We start from the raw sequence: 21,670 nt of genomic DNA, 5'->3' as shown, positions 1-21,670 counted from the left end.
AGGTAGACTAGAGGGACCGTCTGTCTCGGCTGGGGAAGCTGAACCCCTGGTCCGGAAGTGCCTGTCCTTGGAGACAGTGGATCCCCGAGAAACAGCCCACAGGCCAGGCCGGCAGGCAAAGACAGTTCCACAGCACCAAGCTTCCTTGCTCATGCCTGCATTCCCTTTCATTTTGGTTTGGTTTGGAGCCACACCCAGACTTGCTCAGGGAGCCATATGGTGTGTTGGGGTTCGAGCTCGCGTGAGCTGCAGGCAAGGCGAACACCCTCCCCATGGCACTGCCACTCCACTCCCATCTCGAGATGTCGGCGCGCAGGGCACACTTGTCCACATCTGCCGGACGTGGCCTTCCTCAAGGGTGCATTTCTCTGCTCTGGGGCAGGGTCTGCATACCACGCTGGGACGTGTACCCGCCTTTTCTATTTCGGAGAAGCCCGTGTTCTCTCTGGAACAGTATCTTCACCCTCTCCTTCCCTCCCAAATAAACTTCTTACTCAAAAAAACGAAAGACAAAAAACCCATCCAAACTCACCCCATTAAGCTCCACCTGAGAGAAAACAGCTAAAAGAGACCCAGCAACGCTGGCACAAAGGCCAGGAGGCACCATCCAGTGCCCCTCCCACGACCAAGCAGATGGCGGCCAACAGCAACAGCTCACAAACGGCACCCAGGGCCACGGCCGGCGCAGCGGGGCCCGGCGCACCGAGGGGGCAGGTTCATGGGGGCCCGTGGGCTCTGCCCCGTGGCCAGGCCTTGACGGGCAGTGCCTCCGCTGGTAACGATGCACCCACATCCACACAGCACGGAGAGCAGAGGCCACTCCTACGGCCCCCAGCCACCGGGGCACGGAGGGGCGCAGCATCTCCTGGCAGTCTCCCTGCCACAGGTCAGCTACACATATTCAGCTAGCTCGGGAAGAGCCTGCCTGAGATGCGAGGAGCTGGGGGACGCCGGGCTGATGGGTGGGACCCCAGGGGTCCATCTCTGGCACCGCCTGCAGTAGCCCCAGCACCATTACATGTGGTCCATGAAGAGGAAAACACACGTTTGCCCGAAGGTGACCTTGAATGCATAAAGCAAACAGCTCTGAAGAATACTCGGACTCTCTAAATGCCGGCCCCAGGATCCATGCTCAGTGGAACATGGGGCTGAAAGGAAATAACAATCTTGGGGGGGCCGGAGACACAGCACAGAGATGAGGGTGTTTGCCTGGCACGCGGCTGGCCCAAGTTCGATCCCTGGCACCCCTTATGGCCATATGGTCTCCTGAACACCGCCAAGAGTAATTTCTGATTGTAGAGCCAGGAGTACCCCCTGAGCATCGCTGGTGTGACCCAAAATCAAAAAAGAAAAAAAAGAAAAGAACAGACTTGAGAGAAAGACAGAAAGTAAAAGTTTAGGGGCCAGAGCAATAGCACAGCAGGGAGGGCATTTGCCTTGCACGTGGCCAACCCGGGTTCAATCCCTGACATTACAATTACAATTACAATTACATTACAATAGGACCCCCCCAGCACTGCCAGGAGTAATTCCTGAGTGCAGAGCCAAGAGTAACCCCTGAGCATTGCTGGGTGTGACCCCCCTCCCCAAAACAAAAAGTTTGAAAAACTTTTAAAAGATTAAAGATCTACTAAGCTGCAACCACTGGCTTTGTAAAGTGCCTGTCAGGTTGACATGCAGGGGATGGAGCAGGGTTGGGAGTGGAGATGGAACATAGTGGTGGTATTAGTGTTAAAATATATAAGCCTGAAACTCAACTATTAATCTTCACTAACTTACTAATAGCTTTTGAATTTAATCAACTTATAACTTTGTAATAAGTTCAAAATTCTTTAGATTAATTTTTTTCTTTTTGGGTCACGCCCAGCAATGCTCAGGGGTTACTCCTGCCTCTGCACTCAGGAGTTACTCCTGGCCCTGTTCGGGGGACCATACAGGATGCTGGGGATTGAACCTGGGTTGGCTGCATGCAAGGCAAATGTTCTACCCACTGTGCTATCGCTCCGGCCTCTAGACTAAAAAATTTTTAACTCGGGGCTGGAGAGATAGCACAGCGGGTAGGGCGTTTGCCTTGCACGTGGCCGACCCAGGTTCGATTCCCAGCATCCCATATGGTCCCCTGAGCACCGCCAGGAGTAACTCCTGAGTGCAGAGCCAGGAGTAACCCCTGTGCATCGCCAGGTGTGATCCAAAAAGAAAAAAAAATTAACTCAAAAAAATTTAAAAAATTAAAGACTTGGGGACTGGAGCGATAGCACAGCGGGTAGGGCGTTTGCCTTGCACGTGGCCGACCCAGGTTCGATTCCCAGCATCCCATATGGTCCCCTGAGCACCGCCAGGAGTAATTCCTGAGTGCAGAGTCAGGAGTAACACCTGTGCATCGCCGGGTGTGACCCAAAAAGCAAAAAAAAAGAAAAAAAATTAAAGTCTCATAAAAAATAAATAAATAAATAAAGACTTGGAGTGGGAGAGATAGCACAGCAGGTAGGGTACTTGCCTTCCATATGATACACCCAGGTTTCACTCCAGCACCCCGAGTGGTCCCCCAAGCCCTACCAGGAATGACTCCTTGAGAGCCGAGTCAGAAGTTCTGTGAACTGCTGGGTATGACTCATTCCCCAAAAAGACGCTTGCCTTGCACACAGCTAATAAGTTCTGATCCCAGAACACGGTCCCTCAAGCACCACCAACAGTAGCCCCAGACGGGACCAGAGACAGCACAGCGGGGAAGGTGTTTGCCTCGCACAAGGCCGACCCAGATGCCTGGTATCGCGTATGGTCCCCGAGCACCGCCAGGGGTAATTCCAGAGTGCAGAGCCAGGAGTAACCCCTGAGCATCGCCAGGAGTGGCCCAAAGACAAAAACAAACAAGGGGAGTAACCCCAAAGCCCCTTCCCCCCGAAAGTTTTCCAATCTGGGAAAAAATAAAGCTTAGTCTAAATTTCCTGGGCTGGGGGCTGGAACGATAGCACAGCGGGTAGGGCATTCATTTGCCTTGCACGCGGCTGACCCGGGTTCAATTCCAGCATCCCATATGTTCCCCTGAGCACCACCAGGAGTAACTCCTGAATGCATGAGCCAGGAGTAACCCCTGTGCATCGCCAGGTGTGACCCGAAAAGAAAAAAAAAATTCCTGGGCTGGGGTAGAGTGGATCCTCCAAAGAAAACCCTGGGCTCGTGCTGAGGCAGTTCTGGGCCCCTCTGCCGGCCCCTGGCAGGCTGCAGGGCACAGCGCCACACCTCCCTTCCCACCCCAACTCCACACTCTGGGCAGGCGTTTCCAAGAGAAAGAAAGGAAAAAGGCGCCTGCACTAAGGGGAGGTCCAGGGAGGAGTGTGTGTGGATGAAAGTCGGCTCATCCACATTCTGTATTTAGACGGACACTTTAAAGTAGAGAGCTGATAATAACTGGCTGTGCACACACAATCAGCTGAAGACTGTAATTTTGACCAAAAAGGAAGAAATGCTTGGGAGTAAATCCCAAACAACAGGAAGGAAAACTGAGTTAACAATGGATACGGAGGGCTGGAGAGATAGGCCTGCACGTGCCCGCCAGGAGTGACCCCTGAGCAGAGGACCAGTAGGAAGCCCCGGTACACCCAGGTGTGGCCCAAGCACCCTAAATAAACACTCAAACTCCCTTAGACCAGTGTGTCACAAAGTGGGTGGTGCCGCTCCCTGGGGGCACCCCAGAACAGCTGGTAGGTTCGGCCACAAAAGAGGGGTGCCTCTTGTCCATTCCTAGCGGACACCGAGTGTTTTTGTCCTCCCCTGAAAACAGGGCAGTCACTCAAGTTCAGGAATCTCTTCCACAAACAAGAGGGGACACAGCCCAGCTGTGCTCAGGACCACTCCTGAAGGGACATGAGGTACGCGGTGACCCGGGCAAGGCAGACTGCACCCTGTCCGTGTGTTTGGACCACACCCCACCTGCTTGGGCTTCGCTTGGTTCTGTGCTTAGACGTGACTCCTGATGGCTCCGGAACGAGATGTCAGCCAGGCGTGGGCAGGCACCTTGCGCCCTCTATTTTCTTCCAGCCCGTTATTTTTTTAAACCGTCTGACTTCTTCTTAGTCTGAAAAGCTCACGAGGCATTAGGTAAGGAGCAGCTTCAGGGAGCACCTCTGCTCTCCTGCAGAATCCCTGGACATGGGTTCCGAGTGGTTCTGGGATTGAGCGCGGGGTCCATCTGCCTTGCAGCACAAGCCATGCGTCTGACCCCGAGCACTGTCCAGACGTGCCAAGTGCAGGGCTCCTGACGGCACTCCCCCTCTCCAGCTCCGCCAGCAAGTCAGGGGGTAGGGGAGCCGGATCCGCAGAGCCACATGGTCCCTTAAGCACCATCAGGAATAGCCCCTGAACGCCGCTGGATGTGACCCAACACCCCCTAAGTATGCAAGCTCCAACACACCCACTTGTGTGTGTGAGACCGCTCCTAAAGTGTGACACCCCACCCCGAGCACCTCAGCCACACCTGCAGACGTGCAAGCTGTGTGGCTCCTAGTCATCACGAGGCGGGGGGGGGGGGGGGGCAAGAGCCACAGGACAGCAGGAGGGCCGTGGCTGGCACGCAGCCAAGCTGGGTTCAATCCCCAGCATGCCACAGGGTCTCCGGAGAACTGCCAGGAGTAATTCCCAAGTGCAGAATCAGGAGTGAGTCCTGAGCATCGCTAGGTGTGGCCCAGGAGAGAAAGGAAGCCAGCCGGCCAGGGATCGGGGCTGTGACCCCGCGGTGGAACTCTCGCTTTGCCCACAGGAGACGCTGGGCTCTGGGCAGCACGGCAAAATAGCACCAGAAGAGCAAAACCAAGAATAAACATGCCACAGGAAGCTCAGGTGAGAGGGGCGCAGGGGTGAAAGGCAGCGCCAAGAGTGCCCAGGCCCGGCAGGCGCGTGCGGGCGAGATCTGCCTCCCCGCATGGCCAGGCACAGCCCCCGAGCACCAGTGGGGGTGGCCCCAAAACACAGACAGAAATCAAAGTTTGTGACACAAACCTCTTTTAACGCTGGGCGCAAACAGAAGTGGGGACTCGGGGGAGTTTCTGCCGAGGGAGTTTCCTCACACAAGAGGAACGATTTGGGGCCAAGTCCTCCCTTGCACACGCCCCACCCTGGTCCAACCCCTGGCTCCCCTTATGGTTCCCCCACCAAGAGCGAGCCCCAAGAGCAGAGCCAGCAGTACATCCCGAGCACTGCTGGGTATATGCCCCCCACACCAAATTAAAGGATTTGAAGTGTCCTGGCTGCCCAGGGAAGGGGCCCGGCGGTAAGGGGCTGGCCTCGGGCGTAGCAGCCTCGCTGCTCCTGCAGGGACACAGCACGGCACCCACGAAACCCACTCCGCAGGAGAGGCGGGCGCAGAGGGAGACTGAGCGAGGGCCAGCCACATCACAGGCGCTAAGGTGGAGGGGGCGCCCGGTCCCAGCTCCCAAACACCTCGAGATGCGACTCCAGAGATGACCTCCTTGGCAAAACTTTAAAGTTGGCCTAGAAATAGGCCTATTGACTGACAGCACCAGGTGCGAGCACGTTGGCCCACAAGGAGCTGGGCCTGAATCTTCACTCCGAGTTCCACGGCCCACATCGTCAGTTCTGCAGCCTCCAAACCTGAGTCAACAGCACTTATTCGAAGGCCCAGTGTAAATCCTTTAGCATAAATCATCTCTTACATTCAAAACAGTTTGAAACGCCCTGAAGTAAAAATTTCAGTTTAAACATCAGGGAAATTTTCCAGATTAAGTGATGGAAACAGACTCTGTGTAACTGTATCAACGGAAGCAGCATCAAGGACTGGATCCGTTACAATCCTAAACAGGCCTTTCTCCTCTAAAATGACCCCCCAGGACACATGACATCCCACTACTTTCTCTCTGTTTGTCTGCCTTTCTGAGCTGGCTGTACTCAGGACCATCAGAGTGAGGACCGCCATTCTCAGCACCTTGTCCTCCCCCGTGTGCTGTTACTTGAGGGTGCATGCTGTACCTTTGGACTCAGCTAGAGTCTGTGACCATGATTCTAGAATCTTTGCAGTACCACAGACTGGACACAGGGCTTGACATCCACACGGCCACATTCCCCGCTCCAGTAGCCAGCCCCTGACAGTGAGCCGCCTGGTGCACAGGGCTGCCTGCCGGCTCCAAACTGTGGCTCACCCCCGGCAGTGCCGAGATTACACTGGGGCTGGCCACGTGAAAGGCAAGAGCCTCACCCTTGGGCAAGGGTTCCTACCCTCAAATAATTTTAAAGTGATCTGCCATCCCAGGGAGTAAGCAGAGAAGGAGCCACTGAGAAGGCCTGAACATGGCCCCCTAGCACTTCCTGCCCCTGACCTGCCCTTTGAACCTCCTTCCACACCACCCAGCTCCACCCTGCAGTCTGCCTGCCAGCTGTCACCACAAGGGCAGACAAGAAGCGGGCAACAGCACTGGCAGCACCTTCATGGTGGTGCCCAGCCTGAGTCACAAATGCAAAGTACCACGGGAGACGTGCCCAAGTCCACCCAAGCTCCCTGCAAGGGGCAGCGAGGAGCGTCCGTGCCCGCATCCCACACAGCCTGGCGGGGGCTGGGGGGCTCATCCCATGCGACCCCACCCGTGAGGCAGGACTGACAGGAAGGCGGCCCTGAAACTAACAGCTGCTTTGAAGAGGATGGCGAAGGCACGCGGAGCAGGCAGGAGTAAGCCCTGGGCACTGCAGGGTGTGGCCTGCTGCCAGGACCCTCCTCTAGGACCGTGTCAGAAGAGTGGTGAGCCTCCCCAATAGGGATCAGCTCGGCATCAAACACTGAAACACAGCCGGCGCGCCACTACAGCCCAGTCGGTGCCATGGTCTGCTTCCCACAGTGTGGCCTGAGTGGACCAAGCCCTAACAGGAGCAGGTCCAACCGCCGACTCTTCCCAAACCAAAGCCGTACCCGGTTCTAGCTTTTGAGGGAGGACTCCGAGCCTCACCCTTCCAGTACCGAGCCCTGAGCTCGGGGTTCGGGCCCCAGATGCACTCTGGAGATGCCTGGACACAGCACAGTACGGCAGGGAGGGTGCCTGCCCTCCGCATATGGGCACCCTGTAGCACCCATTCCGCAGAGCACACCAGTGTGGCCCAAGTCCAAAAAGAAAAAGAACAAGAGAAAAATAAATGAGAAGTTTTCGTTAATGAAAGACTGCCTTGAGGGCGGGAGTGACAGTCCAGGGCGGAGGATGTCTGCCTTGCACACGGGTGACCCAGTATGCTCCCCGGCACCCAATACTGTCCCGAGCACTGCCAGGGGAGTGCAGCGTGCCGAGTCAGGAGTAACCCCTGGGCATCACCCAGTGTGACCCAAAAAGGGGAGGAAAATAAAAAAGACAGCCTGAGCCCCAGGGTACACCTTACCCGGCAGGAGAAGGCACCGGGCTCCTCTTGTGTGCAGCTCAGAAGAAAGTACTGAACCTCTCTGCACCTCAGTCTCCACATTAGCGAAATGGGGACAAATTCCCCCCGCCCCTCCTCAAGGCCACACAGGTTTAGCGAGGTTTAGAGGTAGCACGGCGGGGAGGGAGCACCCCAGTTCGGTCCGCCGCGCTCCCCAGGGCGCCCCGAGCCAGGAGAGACCCCTGAGCACTGCCGGGTGTGGCCCCACCCCAAACCAACCAACCAACGGACGACTTGGCCAGCAGCAGGGGCCCAGGATGAGGATGCGCTCTGGGGGCAGAACAGCCGGGATCCAAGGGAGAGATCTAGGTTGACAGGCCCCCACGTGCAGGCGCTGCGGGTTGGCCCCCGCGCAGCCCCCTGCGCACGCCCCCTCGACCCCAGCGCGCACACGCAGGCCCCCTGCGACCGGCCTCCACGGACGCGCACAACCCCCAGGCCCCGAGCCTCCCAGGATCCCGGGTTCGGCACCCAGAACCGCCCTGGGCCCAGCGGGCCGCGGACACGCTCTGCGGGCGGGAGGCCCCGGTCGGCGGCATCGCGGTGACCCGGGCCCGGGCGGCCCCAGAGCCGCGGGCGGGGCCCAAAACAGCGGGAGACGCGCGCGCCGGCCTCGCCACGGCGTCGGGGAGCTCCGCTCGCGGGCCGCTCGGGGTCGCGCCGGGCCCGCGGGTCACTCGGGGTCGTGCCGGCCCGCGGGTCACTCGGGGTCGCGCGCCTCTCGGGGGTCGCGCCGCGCCGGGCCCGCGGGTCACTCGGGAGTCGCGCCGCGCCGGGCCCGCGGGTCACTCGGGGGTCGCGCCGCGGCGGGCCCGCGGGTCACTCGGGGGTCGCGCCGCGCCGGGCCGGGCCACTCGGGGGTCGCGCCGCGCCGGGCCAGACCGGGCCGCGCCGGGCCGCCCCAGCCCGCCCGCGGGCCGCCCCGCGCCCCCGACTCCGCCCCCGCGCCGCCCCGCGCCCCCCAGCCGCCGCGCGCCCACGCCGCGCGCTCACCAGCTGGCTGGTGGTCCTGGCCATGGGCCCCGCGTCCCGCCGCCGCCGGCCCAGCAATGGCCGCCCTCCTCCGGCGCCCGCCCCGGCGCCCGCCGCCCCCGGCGCGCCCCGCCCCCGCACGACGCTGGGCGGGACTTCCGGCGCCCCGCGTGCGCCCACTGGCTCGGCGCGCCGTCGCTCCGCCGCCGCCCGGGCCCGCCCCGCCGGCGCCCCCGGGCCGCGCTTCCGGGTTGGGGCCGGGCGGGCGGGCGCCGGCCCCCGCGCGAGCCAATCGCGGGGACGCGAGGCGGGGCCGCGCGCGGAGGGGCCGAGCTGTCAGCCCCGGCGCGCCGACTGGGACCCGCGCGCCGCCGGGCTGCGGCCGGCCAAGGTCACGCGCGGGCGACCCTCCGCGCCCCCGCGTCCCCCTGCATGGCCCCAGCCGGACGCGGGCACCCAGGGGCATAAGGACGTTGGCGTCGTTGGGCTGTAACGCTGGGCTCTGCCTGGTCGGCTGGGAACCCCGCCCTGCACGCCGGGGCCAGGGCTCCTCCCCGGGAGCCTGGGGTTCCCCCTTCAGGGCTCCAGAGCCCCTTGACACAAATTAGAATCACCCTGCTGGGGGTGGGGTGGGGATGGAACTGCACCCGCGTGCAGGGCTGTGGGACCTTACAGGGTGCTGAGGAGTGAGCCCGGATCAGCTGCGCGCCAGGTAAGAATCTTAACCCCTGTACTAGCTCTCCAGCTCCAAAGCAGAAACCTTAATCCTTATAACAAGGGGAGGAAAACGTAACTGGGCTGGAATGATAGTCCGGCAGCTAGGGCACCGGCCTTGTACACAGCCAACCTGGACTTGATCTCCAGCATCCCATATGTCCCCGGAGAGCTCCAGAAGATTCCTGAATGCAGAGCCGGGAGTAATCCCTGAGTACTGCCAGGTGTGCCCTAGACGCACACACCCCCTTAGAAAAAAGTTTAACTGGTGATGGTTGTTAGACTAATTGTGTTGATGTTCCCACAATGGACACATATGGAATCAGGCGCCAGAACAATGGCAATAGTCCAGAGTAGTGCGCTTGACTCGCAGGCATCCCCAGCATTCGAGCACTGCCAGGAGTAGCCCCTGATATCGCTAGCTGTGACCCCAGAAGAAAAGAAAATATTGAATCATATTCTATACCTAAGATTAATGTTAATCATATCCCAATTGAACAAAGCAATGAACAACTCGAGCTGTTTTCCTTTCTGGTCCACACTGGGGACTCAGGAGACCATAAGGGGATTCCAGGGTTCAAAGCTGGGTTGGTCGCGTGCAAGGCAGCAGCCTGCCCTTTGTACTGTCACTCCAGTCCCCTGTGCAGTTCTTGGATTCTTCCGTCAGGGAAGGGAAAGGAGCATGTCCCAGCTGCAGGCAGCGACACTGGGATGACTGGGAGCTTCATGGAGATGGTTGGGCGGTGGGCAGGGCCAGCCAGGGGCCAGCTGCAGGAGGGATGAGGGGCAATTCACAGCCAGAGCACAATGCCCAGAGCAGGCAGGCCAGCTGTCTGTCCCAGCCTCAGCACAGGGGAGATGGACTTACCTGACACAGCCCAGCTGACGGGCACCCTGGCAGCAGGGAGCTGGCCCCACTTGCCTCTGTCCTACCCAAGGGCAGCTGAGCCAATGCTGGCCTTACATTGTGAGGTCATATTCCTCCTGGGAAGGGCAGAGAGTAATGGTGGCCCCCTGGGAGGCCGGGGAGCTATAGTCCTCCAAGGAGGAAGCCCTGACTGTGGCAGTGTCACCCAGAGGTACTGCATCCAGCAGGGTCCTCTGAGAGCTGAGCCAGCAGCTTCACCAGGGGGCGAGGGAGACCCTGATAGGTCCGTGGGGATGGAGCACCACAAGACTTGCCAGTGTCATGTGGAACCGCCGGCCTGTGGCTGCCCACCGAGGGCAGAGTCCTAATCTGCCCAGTGTGCACGTCCACCGCCCCCCCCCCCCACCGGGGTTGCGAACCTTGTCAGGCCTGAACAGCCACAAAGGAAGGCCACCGCCTGCCCTGAACCCCAAACTCTCCCCAAGCCGTGTGCCAACTCAGGACAGGCCCCACTGCGGGTGGGGAACCAGCTTCCTGGGCAGCCTGGCCACCAGGGACAGAGACTGGACAATGGGAGGACATGTGCCTCGTGTGCAGCCAACCTAGGTTGGACCCCTCCACCCTACGGAGCCTACCAAGTGCCAGCGAGTGACCCTTGAACACCACCAGGTGTGACGCCAAGAGGCAGCAAAGATCCCCCTGCAGCAGACGGTCCAGCAAGCTGGCCTTGAAACAGAGATGAGGGTGATATGGGCTCGATTGGTGGGGGGGGGCATGCAAGGCTCAGTGACGGGGAGGTGGCACCACCCCACATGCCATCTCGGGGTCACAGTGGAAGATGGTCTCTCCTCTCGGGTTCAAGGGAGCCGCAGCCCTGCGGGTCCCTGGCCTGACCCGCTGACAACGGCATCTGTCACCTCCAGGTCACTCTTTCCTAGTTTATGCATGGGGCTTATTTCTTGGTCACAGGGACGGATCTCCCTCCTGCAGGGCTTGACTTCACCCCTGAATCACAGGAGGGGGGCTTTACCAATGTGAGCAGCGAGAAAAGGAAGGGCATGTCCCCAGCTCCCAGAATCCAGGCCTTCAGGTTCACTGGACCCGACCTCCTAACCCAGCCTGTGCATGCCCACCAGATGGCACCTCTGGGGCTGAGCTCCCCAGTACTAGAGGCTGCATTTCTATGGGAGTATTGGGGGTCCTGGACCATCCCTCTGGAATCCCTTCAGTGGAAGGCACCCTTCTCAACGGGGGCTCCAACACGCTCCATATCTCCCGTCCTTGTAGATGCTCACCCTTAGGCAAGGGAGGGGCTTGTGTTCAGCCCTGGCACCTCATCAGGGATTCCCTATTCTCACTCCCAGCAACTCTAGGGGACCCGAAAAAAACAGCATTGGAAACACCTGGATGAGCTGTGCAAGTGTAGCGAGTGTTGGTGAGTGTGAGCTGTGTGTGTGTGGTGACACGTTTGGTATAGTGAGGGACACGTGTGGTGATGCATGTTTTGTGTGTACGTGTGGTGTGTGTGGTGCTCTCATTGTGCAAGGCTCTACAAGGGCATGTATCTGCCCGCCCTGGGCGGGTGAGCTGGTGTTCAGTGTGGACACTTGGGACGATGAAGTTGCACAAGGGACTGGATGAGAGCAACACGAATGCAAGGGGGGCCAGGGGCAGGCCCAGCGGAGCGCACAGGAGGATACCCTAGAGTCCCATAGACTCTGCAGCCAGGGTCACCCTCACTGACCACGCAGCTCCAGTGTCCTTGAGACGGGGGCCCAGGCAGCCCAACCCTGGCCCGGTGCCCTGAGATGGGGCACCTCTGAGGCTGGCGGGCAGTACCAGTGGGGCCGCAGGCTGCAGGCCAGTGACAGGACAGAACAGGACTGCAAGCACCAGTGAGGGACAGAGGCTCTTCTGGGTCCCATAGTCCTGTGCGGTTCTGACATGCCAGGAGACAGGTCACCTCAGGCCCCCACTGGGAAACCGGGGACGTGGGGGCCTCTCCACCTGTGTCCAGCCACCCACCCTGACCCTCAACCCTGGGGGGCAACAGCAAGCAGGCAACCACTTCGAAGCAAGACTCAAGGCGACCAAGTCCCATGGGCGCACATTTATGGGGGCTGCCCCGGGCCGGGTGCTCCTGGAGACCAGCTCCTCACCGGCCTGGTCACGGCCTGGCCGCCTCCGCCTGCCACACCAGTTCGCCGGCAATGTAGGTGGCCTTGACGTGGAGCGCATCGTCCAGCAGCACAAAGTCTGGAGAGTCGAGAGGGCCGGTGAGGGGTGTCCCGCGTGGGGGCAGGCCCTGGGTGCAGGAGCCCAGCACGGGGCTGCCTGGTGCTGACCTGCATCGGCCCCGACGTCCAGGGTCCCTTTGTGCTTCAGCCCCAGCAGCTGGGCAGGGTGCAGGGACGCGGCTTCCAGAGCCGACTCCACACTGCAGCCTGCCGGGACAGCAGGGTCCCTGGTGAGAGCCACCCTGCCCCGAGCCCTGAGCCACTGCCCGCCACAGGCCCAGACCTGCCCACTGACCGGTGGCCTGCTGGAAATGCCGGACGCACACGTCCATAGGCGCGATGCTGCCGCTCAGAGTCGTAGTGCCTGGTCAGCAGAATGAGCAGTTGGGGGCTGGCCAGTGGGGGTGGGGAACACCAGCAGCCCTGCAGGCTGGGTGGTCACTCACCTGCCACATAGGCTGTCAGCCCATCCACCTCCACCTCCTGCTGCCCCAGCGTGTGGCGGCCATTGCCCAGGCCCAGGGCAGGGACAGCGTCCGTGACCAGCACTAGTCCTGAGCAGGGAGGATGTCTCAGTCCCTGGGAGTGCCCGGCCCCTGCCCCCCGCCCCCCGCCACTCACCCTGGGGGTGGGCACGATGGGCGATGCGCAGGGCAGCAGGGTTGGTGTGGATGCCATCCGCGATCATCCCGTAGAAGATGCGGCGTCCAGGGGGCAGCTGGTCACTGGTCAGGAGCCCCACGATGCCTGGGTCACGGTGGTGGAACTGTGCCAGGGCATGCACTGAGCGCAATGCCCTGCCCGCCCCCGCTCCCCTGCCCCCATGCAGCCCGACTCACCGGCAGCATGGCGTTGAAGAGGTGCGTGATGAAGGTGGCCCCGTTCTGCACGGCCTCCTCGGCCACCCGCAGGTTGGCCACTGAGTGCCCTGTGTGGGTGGCCCAGTTCAGCAGGCCCCCACCTGGCCGTGCCCCCCACCCCAGGGGCCCGCCCCCGCCCCGCGCCCCTCACCTAGCGACACGCAGATGCCACGCTCGGTCAGCGCCCGGATCACCTCATGGCTGCGGCCCAGCTCCGGGGCCAGCGTGACGATGCGCACGTTGTCCAGTGGCCCGTAGGCCGCCAGCACATCAGGGAAGGCGTGCGCCTCAAAGGAGCGCAGATGTGCCTCGGGGTGTGCACCCCGCTTCTCCCGGCTGATGAAGGGGCCCTCCAGGTGCACCCCTGTGGGGAGGGCACCATCGTTCCAGCCCCCCCCCAGCGAGGCACAGCCCACAAGCCCCCACGGAACCTGGATCAGCACTCACCGAGGACTGCTGCCCCACAGGGCCCGCCGCTCTTCACGGGGATCTGAGGCAGGACCTGGGAAAGCAGCTCTCAGAACCCCGGGAACCCTGAGGGCAGGCGGCAGCCAGCTGGGCCCCCCACTCCTCCCAACCCCTAGAAACAAGGCATTTTCCAGAGGCGTGTGGCAGAGAGAGAAGGCACTGTCCTGAGCACTGGGTCTGGGATCAGAACTGCTTGTATCTCATCCTGCCCCCGCCCATGGCAGTCCCAACCCTATGGCTGAGGAACGACCCGGCAGCGACAAGTGTGCGGGAGCACAGAGGTGAGCACTGCAAGGCACAACCCCGTCCCCAGACCAACTGGCCCTGACAGGTACAGGGGAAATGGCACGGCAGCCCTGCGGGACGGAGGAACAGGAGCAGAATACCACGGCCACCAATTCGAGGGCCAAGCCTCGAACCCCAACCTGCACCTTCACACTGAGGGGGGCTCTGAGGACAATACTGGTCACCTCCAGTCCTCTTGTGGGTCATGGAGGCTTTGGGCCCAGGGATGCTGGAAGGTTCCAGAAGCTTCCTGGAGGCCCAGCGCAGATTCATGGGGGAAAGCTCCCGCCCCCAGACAAGGTGAGGGCTGACAGCTGGGACAGGGACAGAGGCCCCAGCAGGTGATGCAATGTCGGGGAGGCACAAGGTAGCCAGAGCTGGGAGGGCAAGTCTGGAAGGTTCCAGGAAGGCACCTCAGGAGCCTTGCGGGGCAGAATGGAGCTGGCGAGTGGGAGGAGATGGGGCTCAGCTGGACGGAGCCCGGCCCCAGAATCCTCAGGGCAGGGAGGGATGCAGCAGAGGACACAGTACTGTCCTTGAGTCAGGAAACGGGGCTGAGCAGGACTGTCCCAGGCGGGAACTGGAGTCACACTGGCCACTTCTGCTAAGCTTGCCAGGACACAAGCCACTAGTGATCATGAGACAAGATAGCTGACTTTCCAGACTAGTCTCCCAAGGAACAGCAAAGCAGCCCCCAGAAGGAGGGACACAGGGAACAGGCTGGCCAAAGGCTGGAGGGCATATCCGATCAGACCGAGGACTAGAGGGTGGGATCAGAAGCCACTCAGGGCCATCCGGACTCGGCCAGGACAGTGATGGGCAGAAGCAGGAGGCAGAGTCCCACAGCCCAGCAGGTCTCCACCAGTCAAACGGGCAGCAGTCACCTCTGGCCCATGAAAACTGGGGATAGAGGGGGTCCCAAGGGCCCCAGGCTCCCACTATTTCCACCAGCTGCGGCCCTTTCTTTGCACCCCTCCAGGGAGAAGGGTCAGGGCAGAGTCCTACAGGCTCTGACCACCTCCCTAGACCCCAAAGGCCCCTGGGAGGATGGCCTGGAGCTCTGGAATGTGCTGAAGGGCCGGGAAGGGCCTGACTTGCAGATAAGGCAGATAAGGGGCCACACCAGCACCTCTGGCAGGACCCTGCGGGGGAGACCAGCACAACAGCACAACGCTGCTGCTACTTCCTGGAGGACAAAGACACAGGAATGGGGCCCCATCAGGCCACTAGCTTGCACCCAAGACAGAACTTTCAAGAAGCCTGTCCCGCGGGCAGGTGCGCTGCCAGGTCAGCATGCACCAAGGACCCCACCGGAAGGCCCCCCAGTCAACCGGAGAGCCCGGACACAGGGGCAGGAGGAAGGCACGCTGGGGAGTGGGGCTTCCTCCGCAGGGTGTGGCGCATACCCGGGAGGTCAGAAGGCTCAGGAGCACTGAATGTGGCAATCTGGCGGCGCCAGGCTGGCCAAGGTGCATGGGCAGGGCAGCGGCACCCAACGGAGAGGGGCATGGGGCGCCAGGCGGGGCAGCGCGAGGTCGGGCAGGCACAGGGGGCGCGCGATGGGGGGCGACTGCCCTGGGGGGTCTCGAGCTTGAGTCACCTTGTGATACACCTCCGGGGGCGAAGTGACCAGCGTGGGGCAGAAGGAGGTGACTCCGTGCGCAAGGATCTTCCGGGCCACCAGGTCGACCCCCGAACCCACATCTTCCGTGGCCTGGGAGAAGTCCACGCCGAATCCCCCTGCGCCCACAGCAAAAGGGGATCGCACCGGCACTGGGTGCCGCGCCCCGCGCCCCCCGCCGCGGCCCCGCGCGCACCGTTGATCTGCACGTCGATGAAGCCGGGCGCCACGATGCAGCCGCCGCAGTCCCGCTGCTCGTCGGCCACGCGCCGCTCGTCAAAGAACAGCTTCTCAGGGTCCAGAATGCGGCCCCCGCGCACCCAGAGGTCCTCCCTGCGGGAAGCGCGCAGGGGGCTCGGACCGCGGGCGCGCCGCCCCTGCCGCCCCTGCCACCCCCCGGGCCCGCGCCCACCTGAGCAGCTCCCCGGCCCGCAGCAGGCGGCAGTTGGTGAACTGGAGCACCCGCGCTCGCGCCGCGCCCTGCCCGCCACGCATCGTGACTCTGGCCTGCGCTGCGCTGCCGAATCCCGCGCCCCGCGCCCGGTTCCGGCCCGCGACCACGTGACCCTCAGCTGACGGCGCGGGCCCACGTGATCCGCCGGCCCACGTGACGCGCCGCCGCCGCCGCCCTCCGGCCCTCCCGCCCGCGGCGCACAAAGCGGTCACAGCCTCTGCTCACATCGGAGAACTTTATTGGCCACTTGGGCGCCGGCCGCAGGCCAGCACTCGGCGCCCCGGCGGCCCCCCGGGGGTCTCAGCGCGCGAACACCGCGGGGCGGCACGCCGGGAGGATGACTACATAGCTGAGAGCCGTATGAACAGGTCAAATCTTTATAAATAAACATCCAGTGGAGAGAAACGGGCGCTCTGGCCCTCGACACAGCACTCGGGGCGGGGGGTGTGGGGGGCGCGGCGCGGCCTCCCGGCCCGGCGGGGAACGGGCCGGTGTCCAGGGCGCGGGCGGGGCGGGGCGCACGGACGACGGGCACTAGGACACTGCGCATTTACAAGACCAGCTACAGGGGGACCCCGCGCCTGGGAGGCAGGAATGAGGGGGGTGGACTCGACTGGTGCGGCTGTGGGCGCGGAGGGGCTACTTGGTGGAGAGGATGAGGGCGACGATGAGCCCGTAGAGGCCCAGCACCTCAGCGAAGATGAGGATCAGGATCATTCCCACGAAGAGTCGGGGCTGCTGGGCAGTGCCCCGCACCCCGGCGTCGCCCACGATGCCGATGGCGAAGCCGGCCGCCAGCCCGCTCAGGCCCACGCTCAGGCCCGCGCCCAGCTGCAGGAAGCTCCTGGGGGAGAGGACACGGTCAGGCCCCGCCGCACCCGGCCCCACCCGGCCCTGGGGTGCGGGAGCCTGGCACCCACCTGTACAGGGTGATGCCGTCATTCAGGGAGTTGGCGATGAGCACGGCCACCACCAGGCCGTAGATGGCGATGATGCCCGCCATGACCACGGGGATGATGGACTTCATGATCAGCTCCGGCCGCATCACCGACATGGCAGCGATGCCCGTGCCACTCTTGGCGGTGCCATAGGCCGCCCCCAGGGCTGAGAGGAAAAGGAGGTGAGGCCCGACCCAGGCCAGCAGGGGGCGCTACGGCAGGGTCCCATGCCTTCCTTCTGGACAGAGGTCTCCAGGGTGCCTGCCTGTGCCCCCCAGACCGGCCACATGGCCCTCAAGCCAGAGAGGTGGGGGCGTGCAGGGCCAGCATCCTTGTCTGGACCCTTCTGCCCTTGGTCAGAGATCAGCCCCAGACCCCATGCAGCAGGCCTGGAGGTGGTAGCCCTTAAATCAAGGAGGGGCCACAGGAAGTGGAGGACCCCCTCCCTCACCACTTCTACCTTGCACCGAGCAGAGACCGCTCATAGGAGGGCAGGACCCTCCCAACCTGTAAAATCCTGGGGTTTAGCCCTGGAGCCTCTCATTGGCTGCGTGTGGCTCCATGGGCCTGTAGCATATGGCCCAAGGCATGGCCCCAGGCAGAAATAGGGTTCCCAGTCCTGTTCAAAATGGCCTCTCAGGCCGCTGTAGCAGAGGACCCTGGAAGCCCACTGGAGTGTCTGTTTGGCTGGACCTGAGCAAAGGTGCAGAGGAGGAGGGCGGGCAGGTCCCAGACCTCCACTTGGCTGCTGCCACTGCCTCTCTGGGGTGCGCGGGGGTGTGGGTGTGGGAGCACTGCATGCGCCCACATGTGTGCACACACGCTTGAATCCCTTGCAGGGAGAAGGCAAGCAGGGCTGGAGGCAAGAGACCTGCACCCTGTGTGTCATGTGGAGGATAGTGGACGGCGCTAGCCAAGAGGAAGGTCCTGGGCATCAGCAGGGGGCCAGGCTGGACAGCCTGCCCAAGCCCAGACGCAGGAGGCAGTTCCCCGAAGACAGCACCTACCAGCAGCTGGGAGGAAGTCAGCAAGCAGGGTGAGAGAGCAAAAAAGAAAGAACAGGACTTTTGCCATGGTTGAAAAAAAAAAGGGAAACTGGAGCAGGAGAGGATGGGAGATTGAAGTGAGTCAGTCCATAACCAGAGCCTGAGGGCTGACACGAGGTCAGCAGGCCCAGAAGTAGCTGAGAGCAGCCCGGGAACGTGTTTCCACGGAGAAAGGAGGTCAGAAGGCACCCAATGGCCCACTTGGCTGCTGGAGGAGCACCCCAGTCCCCCGCCTGAGCGAGCCTATCCCACCCGTACTAGCCTCAGCCCCATCCCAGAATCCGATCAGACCCCATGTGAGCATCAAAGAGCTTCGAGGAGCGGGGGAGATCCGGGCCCGCCAGAACACAGCACAGCCCTATTCTGTTCACGGATGCTCCCGAGGCCTGCAGAGGGGGAATCCGTGAGCCAGACCCCAGAGATACCCAGAGGGGGCCCAGCCAGCGAGGGGCAGCGGTGGGAGGGGCCTGGCAGGGAGGGAAGGGGAAGTGAGGGCCACGGTCCCACCACAAATGACCCCTTGCGCACCCATGATGGGAAGGGCAGGACTCAGCAGCTCGTGACTGTCAGGCAGGCCCAGGCAAAGGGAGGCCTCCGAGAGAGCGGAACCCCCCGGCCCCCCCAGTGCTTACAGTCAGCAGAGGCTGTTTGGAGTCTAAACCTCCACATACCTGCGGAGCCGGCCACCCCCGGGCAAGCAGGGCGCGGCAGGGCGGGGTCAGCCGAGTCCCAAACCAGATCGACCTGAGAGGGCCCGGTGCAGGCCAGGCCAGGCCAGGCCCGCGCCGGTCACGCATCCCACCCCAGCGCCCTTCGGCCAAGGCGAGGGGGCGGCGCGCCTGCCCACACCCCCGCACCGGCAGGGCCCGGTTTCCAAGTAGGGTGCTGCCGGGAAGCCTGGGAGGGGGCTCCCCCATCCCGCGTCTGGGGAGAGGAAGGTCATCCACGCCTCCCGCGACCCCCGGGCCGCTCGGGACCGACTCCGGGGGCGCGCGGCCCGGCCCAGCGTTCACCTGCCCGCGCCCCCGCCCTCCGCAGCCACCCGCGCACCCCGCCCGCGGCGCCGTTGGGAAAGCCGGGCCGGAAGCGCCTTCCCCGGGGTCCCCGCGCCGTGACGTCTCCGGCCCCGCAGAGCGGGGGTTGCGGGGAGCGCGCGGGGCCTTCCCCCCGCTCCCGGGGCTAAGATGGCAGCGGCGCCCCCGACCCCCGCCCCCGCCCGCCGCCGCGAGCCCGGCACCTGTCGGAGCCCGGGATTGCGTCAGCGTGACGTCACAGCCCGGCCCGCCGGCCGCGGCGCCCCCCGCCCCAGGCCCCCGCACGGCGCTCACCGCTGAAAACCATGGCGGCCGAGGCGCCCATGACCGCGAAAAAGGAGGCGTACTCGGGGCCGTTCTTGGCCTCGGACATGGCTGCGGGCGGCGGCGGCGGGCGGTGGCGGCGGCGGCGGCGCGGGAGACTCGGGCGCGAGGCGAGGGGCCCGGCAGCCGCTGCGCTCTAAATAGCAGCACCGCAGAGCAAGATGGCGGCGGCGGGCGCGTCACGTGACGCGGGCCCCGCCCCCGGACTAGACCACTTGGCGGTGGGGGGGCGCGCGGGCTCGGCGCGCGGCGGCCGGGCCCGGGGCTGCCGCGGGGGTCGCCCTGGGGCCCCGCGCCTCTCGCCCCGCGTCCTCGCGGCTCCTGGAGTCCGCCGCGGGCTACCGGGCGCCGCAGGCCCGCGACTGCCGCGGCGGAAGGTCGCGGCGCCCCCCGCGCCGGGGCGGGGCGGCGCGTTCATTAGCATGTGGGGCGGGGTCTCCGGCCCCGCCTCCTCTGCGGCTGCGCGGCGGCTGCGCGGGTTCGGGGCCCGGCGGCTCCGGTACCGGCCGTCGCGGGCTGGACGCGGCCGGGCTAGCCGCAGCCGGCCTGCTCACGGCCCCGGTCGCCCGATCGCCCCCGCACACCGAGCCGGAGCGTCTGTCCAGCGCCCGCCCCTCAGCCCCCTCCGCCCCCAGGCCCAGTCTCCGGACCCCATCGGCCCCTAACCTCGGCCGATGACACTCCCACCAACCCGCTGCTCGGAAAGTGGCCCCGCCCCGGAGCTTTGGTCCCCTCAGGAGAGGCCCGCACGTGTGAGCGGTCCGGTTGTCAGACCGCTCGGTGTGGCCCTCGGGGTGCCCATGCTGTCTGTGGCCTGTGTTCCCGAAGGGCCGAAGTGTTTCTGATCTGTGTCCAACGGTCCCAGGCCAGGCAGGGATTGGTGCTGCTCCTCTGGGCACCAGCCCGGGTTCCTTTCTGTCCAAGGTCTTCTGCCTTTCATGAGCCGGGTCCTCTGGGCCCATCCCGGGTTCCCGTGCATGTCCTCCGGGCACTGCATTCCCTCTCCCGCCTCCCCACAATCAGCGGCACAGCGGGGTCTTGCCTGTACCCCTTGGTGAGTGTGGGGGGCGTCTGCTGCTTGCAGAGGACCTAGCCTGTGAACTACACACACAGACACACACACACACACACACACACACTGGCCCCTCACTTTTCTGAAGCCCCATGTTCTTGACCTTGCCAAGGTCGCGGGTCCTCATCAGGCTGTCTCCCACCCTAATCCTACAGCCTCTGTCCCCCTTTCCATGCCCTGTCCCCTCAGAGCCCCTGGAAGCGTTCAGGACAGAGCCAGGCCTGGGGGTATCCTGCGTTCTGTGCTGGCACAGCACAGAACAGAGAGCGGCTGCCGGGGGCGTGGGGAAGCACTTCCCTTGGGGCTGATCATCTGGGTCTGACCCAGGTTCCAGGATGAGGTGACCCCAAGTCAGCACAGCCCTCCAGCACTGCTGTTCATCGCTCCCCTTTTCGGCCCAGCTCCTGGGCCAGGGCCCCTCAGATAGGCTCAGGGCCTCAGGCTATTCCGTGGGGGTCCCTGGGCCTGTGCCGAGGGAGGCTCTGAGGGCAGGACTCCTGCCTCCCAAGGTTGCCTTTGGAGGGGGTCTGCAGGGATCAGGGAAGCAGCCTGAGACATCCAGATCAGACCTCAGGTCACTGAGACATCCACACACCCACTTTATTTTACGTATTTTTTTGTTCTGGGCCACAGCTGGCAGTGTTTGGGCTGACTCCTGGATCTGTGACCCCAGTCACTCCTGGTGGGGCTCAGGGAACTCTATAGGATGCCGAGGATCAAACCCAGGTCACCCACATGCAAGGTCAGCACCCTCCCTGCTGTCCTCTCTCCAGATCCCCCTGACAGATACCTCACACCCCCTCCTTGCAGTCCAAATATATGTTTAAATTCTTTTTTTCTTTTTGGGTCACACCTGGCGATGCACAGGGGTTACTCCTGGCTCGTGCACTCCTGGCAGTGCTCAGGGGACCATATGGGATGCTGGGAATCAAACCCTGGTCAGCCGTGTGCAAGGCAAACGCCCTACCCACTGTGCTATCGCTCCAGCCCCATATGTTTAAATATTTTTTTTAAATAGTGAGATTCTATAAAAACTGGCCTTTTTTTTAACTGCAAGAGATAATGACAAAAAAAGAATAAAGAACATTAAAGAAACTACGTTCTACTTGAGGGGAAATCCAACAGCAGACAATCAGAATTGGAATATTTTCAATGACATGTGACTGAAGTGAGTGGGAAAGCATGAGAAAGGAAGTTGGGAGTAAAGCGAAGATGCTGGTTATGAGCCTCGAGCGTGTGACGGGGCAGTCGTGACTCAGCTGCCAGTGCTCCCTGGGCTGGTTTCCGGGGAGCAGGGAGGTGACCCGGCCTTCCCCAGAGGCGCTGAAACCCATTTTCCTGCCGTGTGGCCCATGCTGGTTGAGAGA

At 62.9% G+C, this 21,670-nt stretch overlaps 3 protein-coding genes across 3 annotated transcripts in view; all 3 read right to left on the bottom strand.

Annotated features, from left to right (window-relative positions):
- Positions 1-8,513, bottom strand: part of PDPK1 (3-phosphoinositide dependent protein kinase 1) — a 29,275-nt gene extending 20,762 nt beyond the window's left edge. The window contains exon 1 of the mRNA XM_056135232.1: positions 8,404-8,513. Coding sequence (XP_055991207.1) covers positions 8,404-8,427 — 24 coding nt within the window. The 5' untranslated portion in view covers positions 8,428-8,513. The remainder of the gene's footprint in view (positions 1-8,403) is intronic.
- Positions 8,514-12,094: 3,581 nt separating this feature from the next.
- Positions 12,095-15,992, bottom strand: AMDHD2 (amidohydrolase domain containing 2). The gene is made up of 11 exons (XM_056135234.1): positions 15,848-15,992; positions 15,632-15,768; positions 15,415-15,554; positions 13,509-13,563; positions 13,213-13,425; positions 13,041-13,129; positions 12,823-12,967; positions 12,648-12,755; positions 12,497-12,565; positions 12,310-12,408; positions 12,095-12,220 (listed from the first exon to the last, which is right to left on the bottom strand). The coding sequence occupies exons 1-11, from the start codon at positions 15,928-15,930 to the stop codon at positions 12,132-12,134; spliced, it is 1,227 nt and encodes a 408-aa protein (XP_055991209.1). The 5' UTR covers positions 15,931-15,992; the 3' UTR covers positions 12,095-12,131.
- Positions 15,993-16,110: 118 nt separating this feature from the next.
- Positions 16,111-19,341, bottom strand: ATP6V0C (ATPase H+ transporting V0 subunit c). Its single transcript, XM_056135288.1, has 3 exons — positions 19,202-19,341; positions 16,810-16,993; positions 16,111-16,733 (listed from the first exon to the last, which is right to left on the bottom strand). The coding sequence occupies exons 1-3, from the start codon at positions 19,278-19,280 to the stop codon at positions 16,529-16,531; spliced, it is 468 nt and encodes a 155-aa protein (XP_055991263.1). The 5' UTR covers positions 19,281-19,341; the 3' UTR covers positions 16,111-16,528.
- Between the last annotated feature and the right edge of the window lie 2,329 nt (positions 19,342-21,670).

Source organism: Sorex fumeus, unplaced genomic scaffold (assembly GCF_029834395.1).
Source record: "Sorex fumeus unplaced genomic scaffold, SorFum_2.1 ptg000110l, whole genome shotgun sequence".
Lineage (NCBI taxonomy): Eukaryota > Metazoa > Chordata > Mammalia > Eulipotyphla > Soricidae > Sorex > Sorex fumeus.
This window is presented reverse-complemented; position numbering and strand designations above follow the sequence as displayed.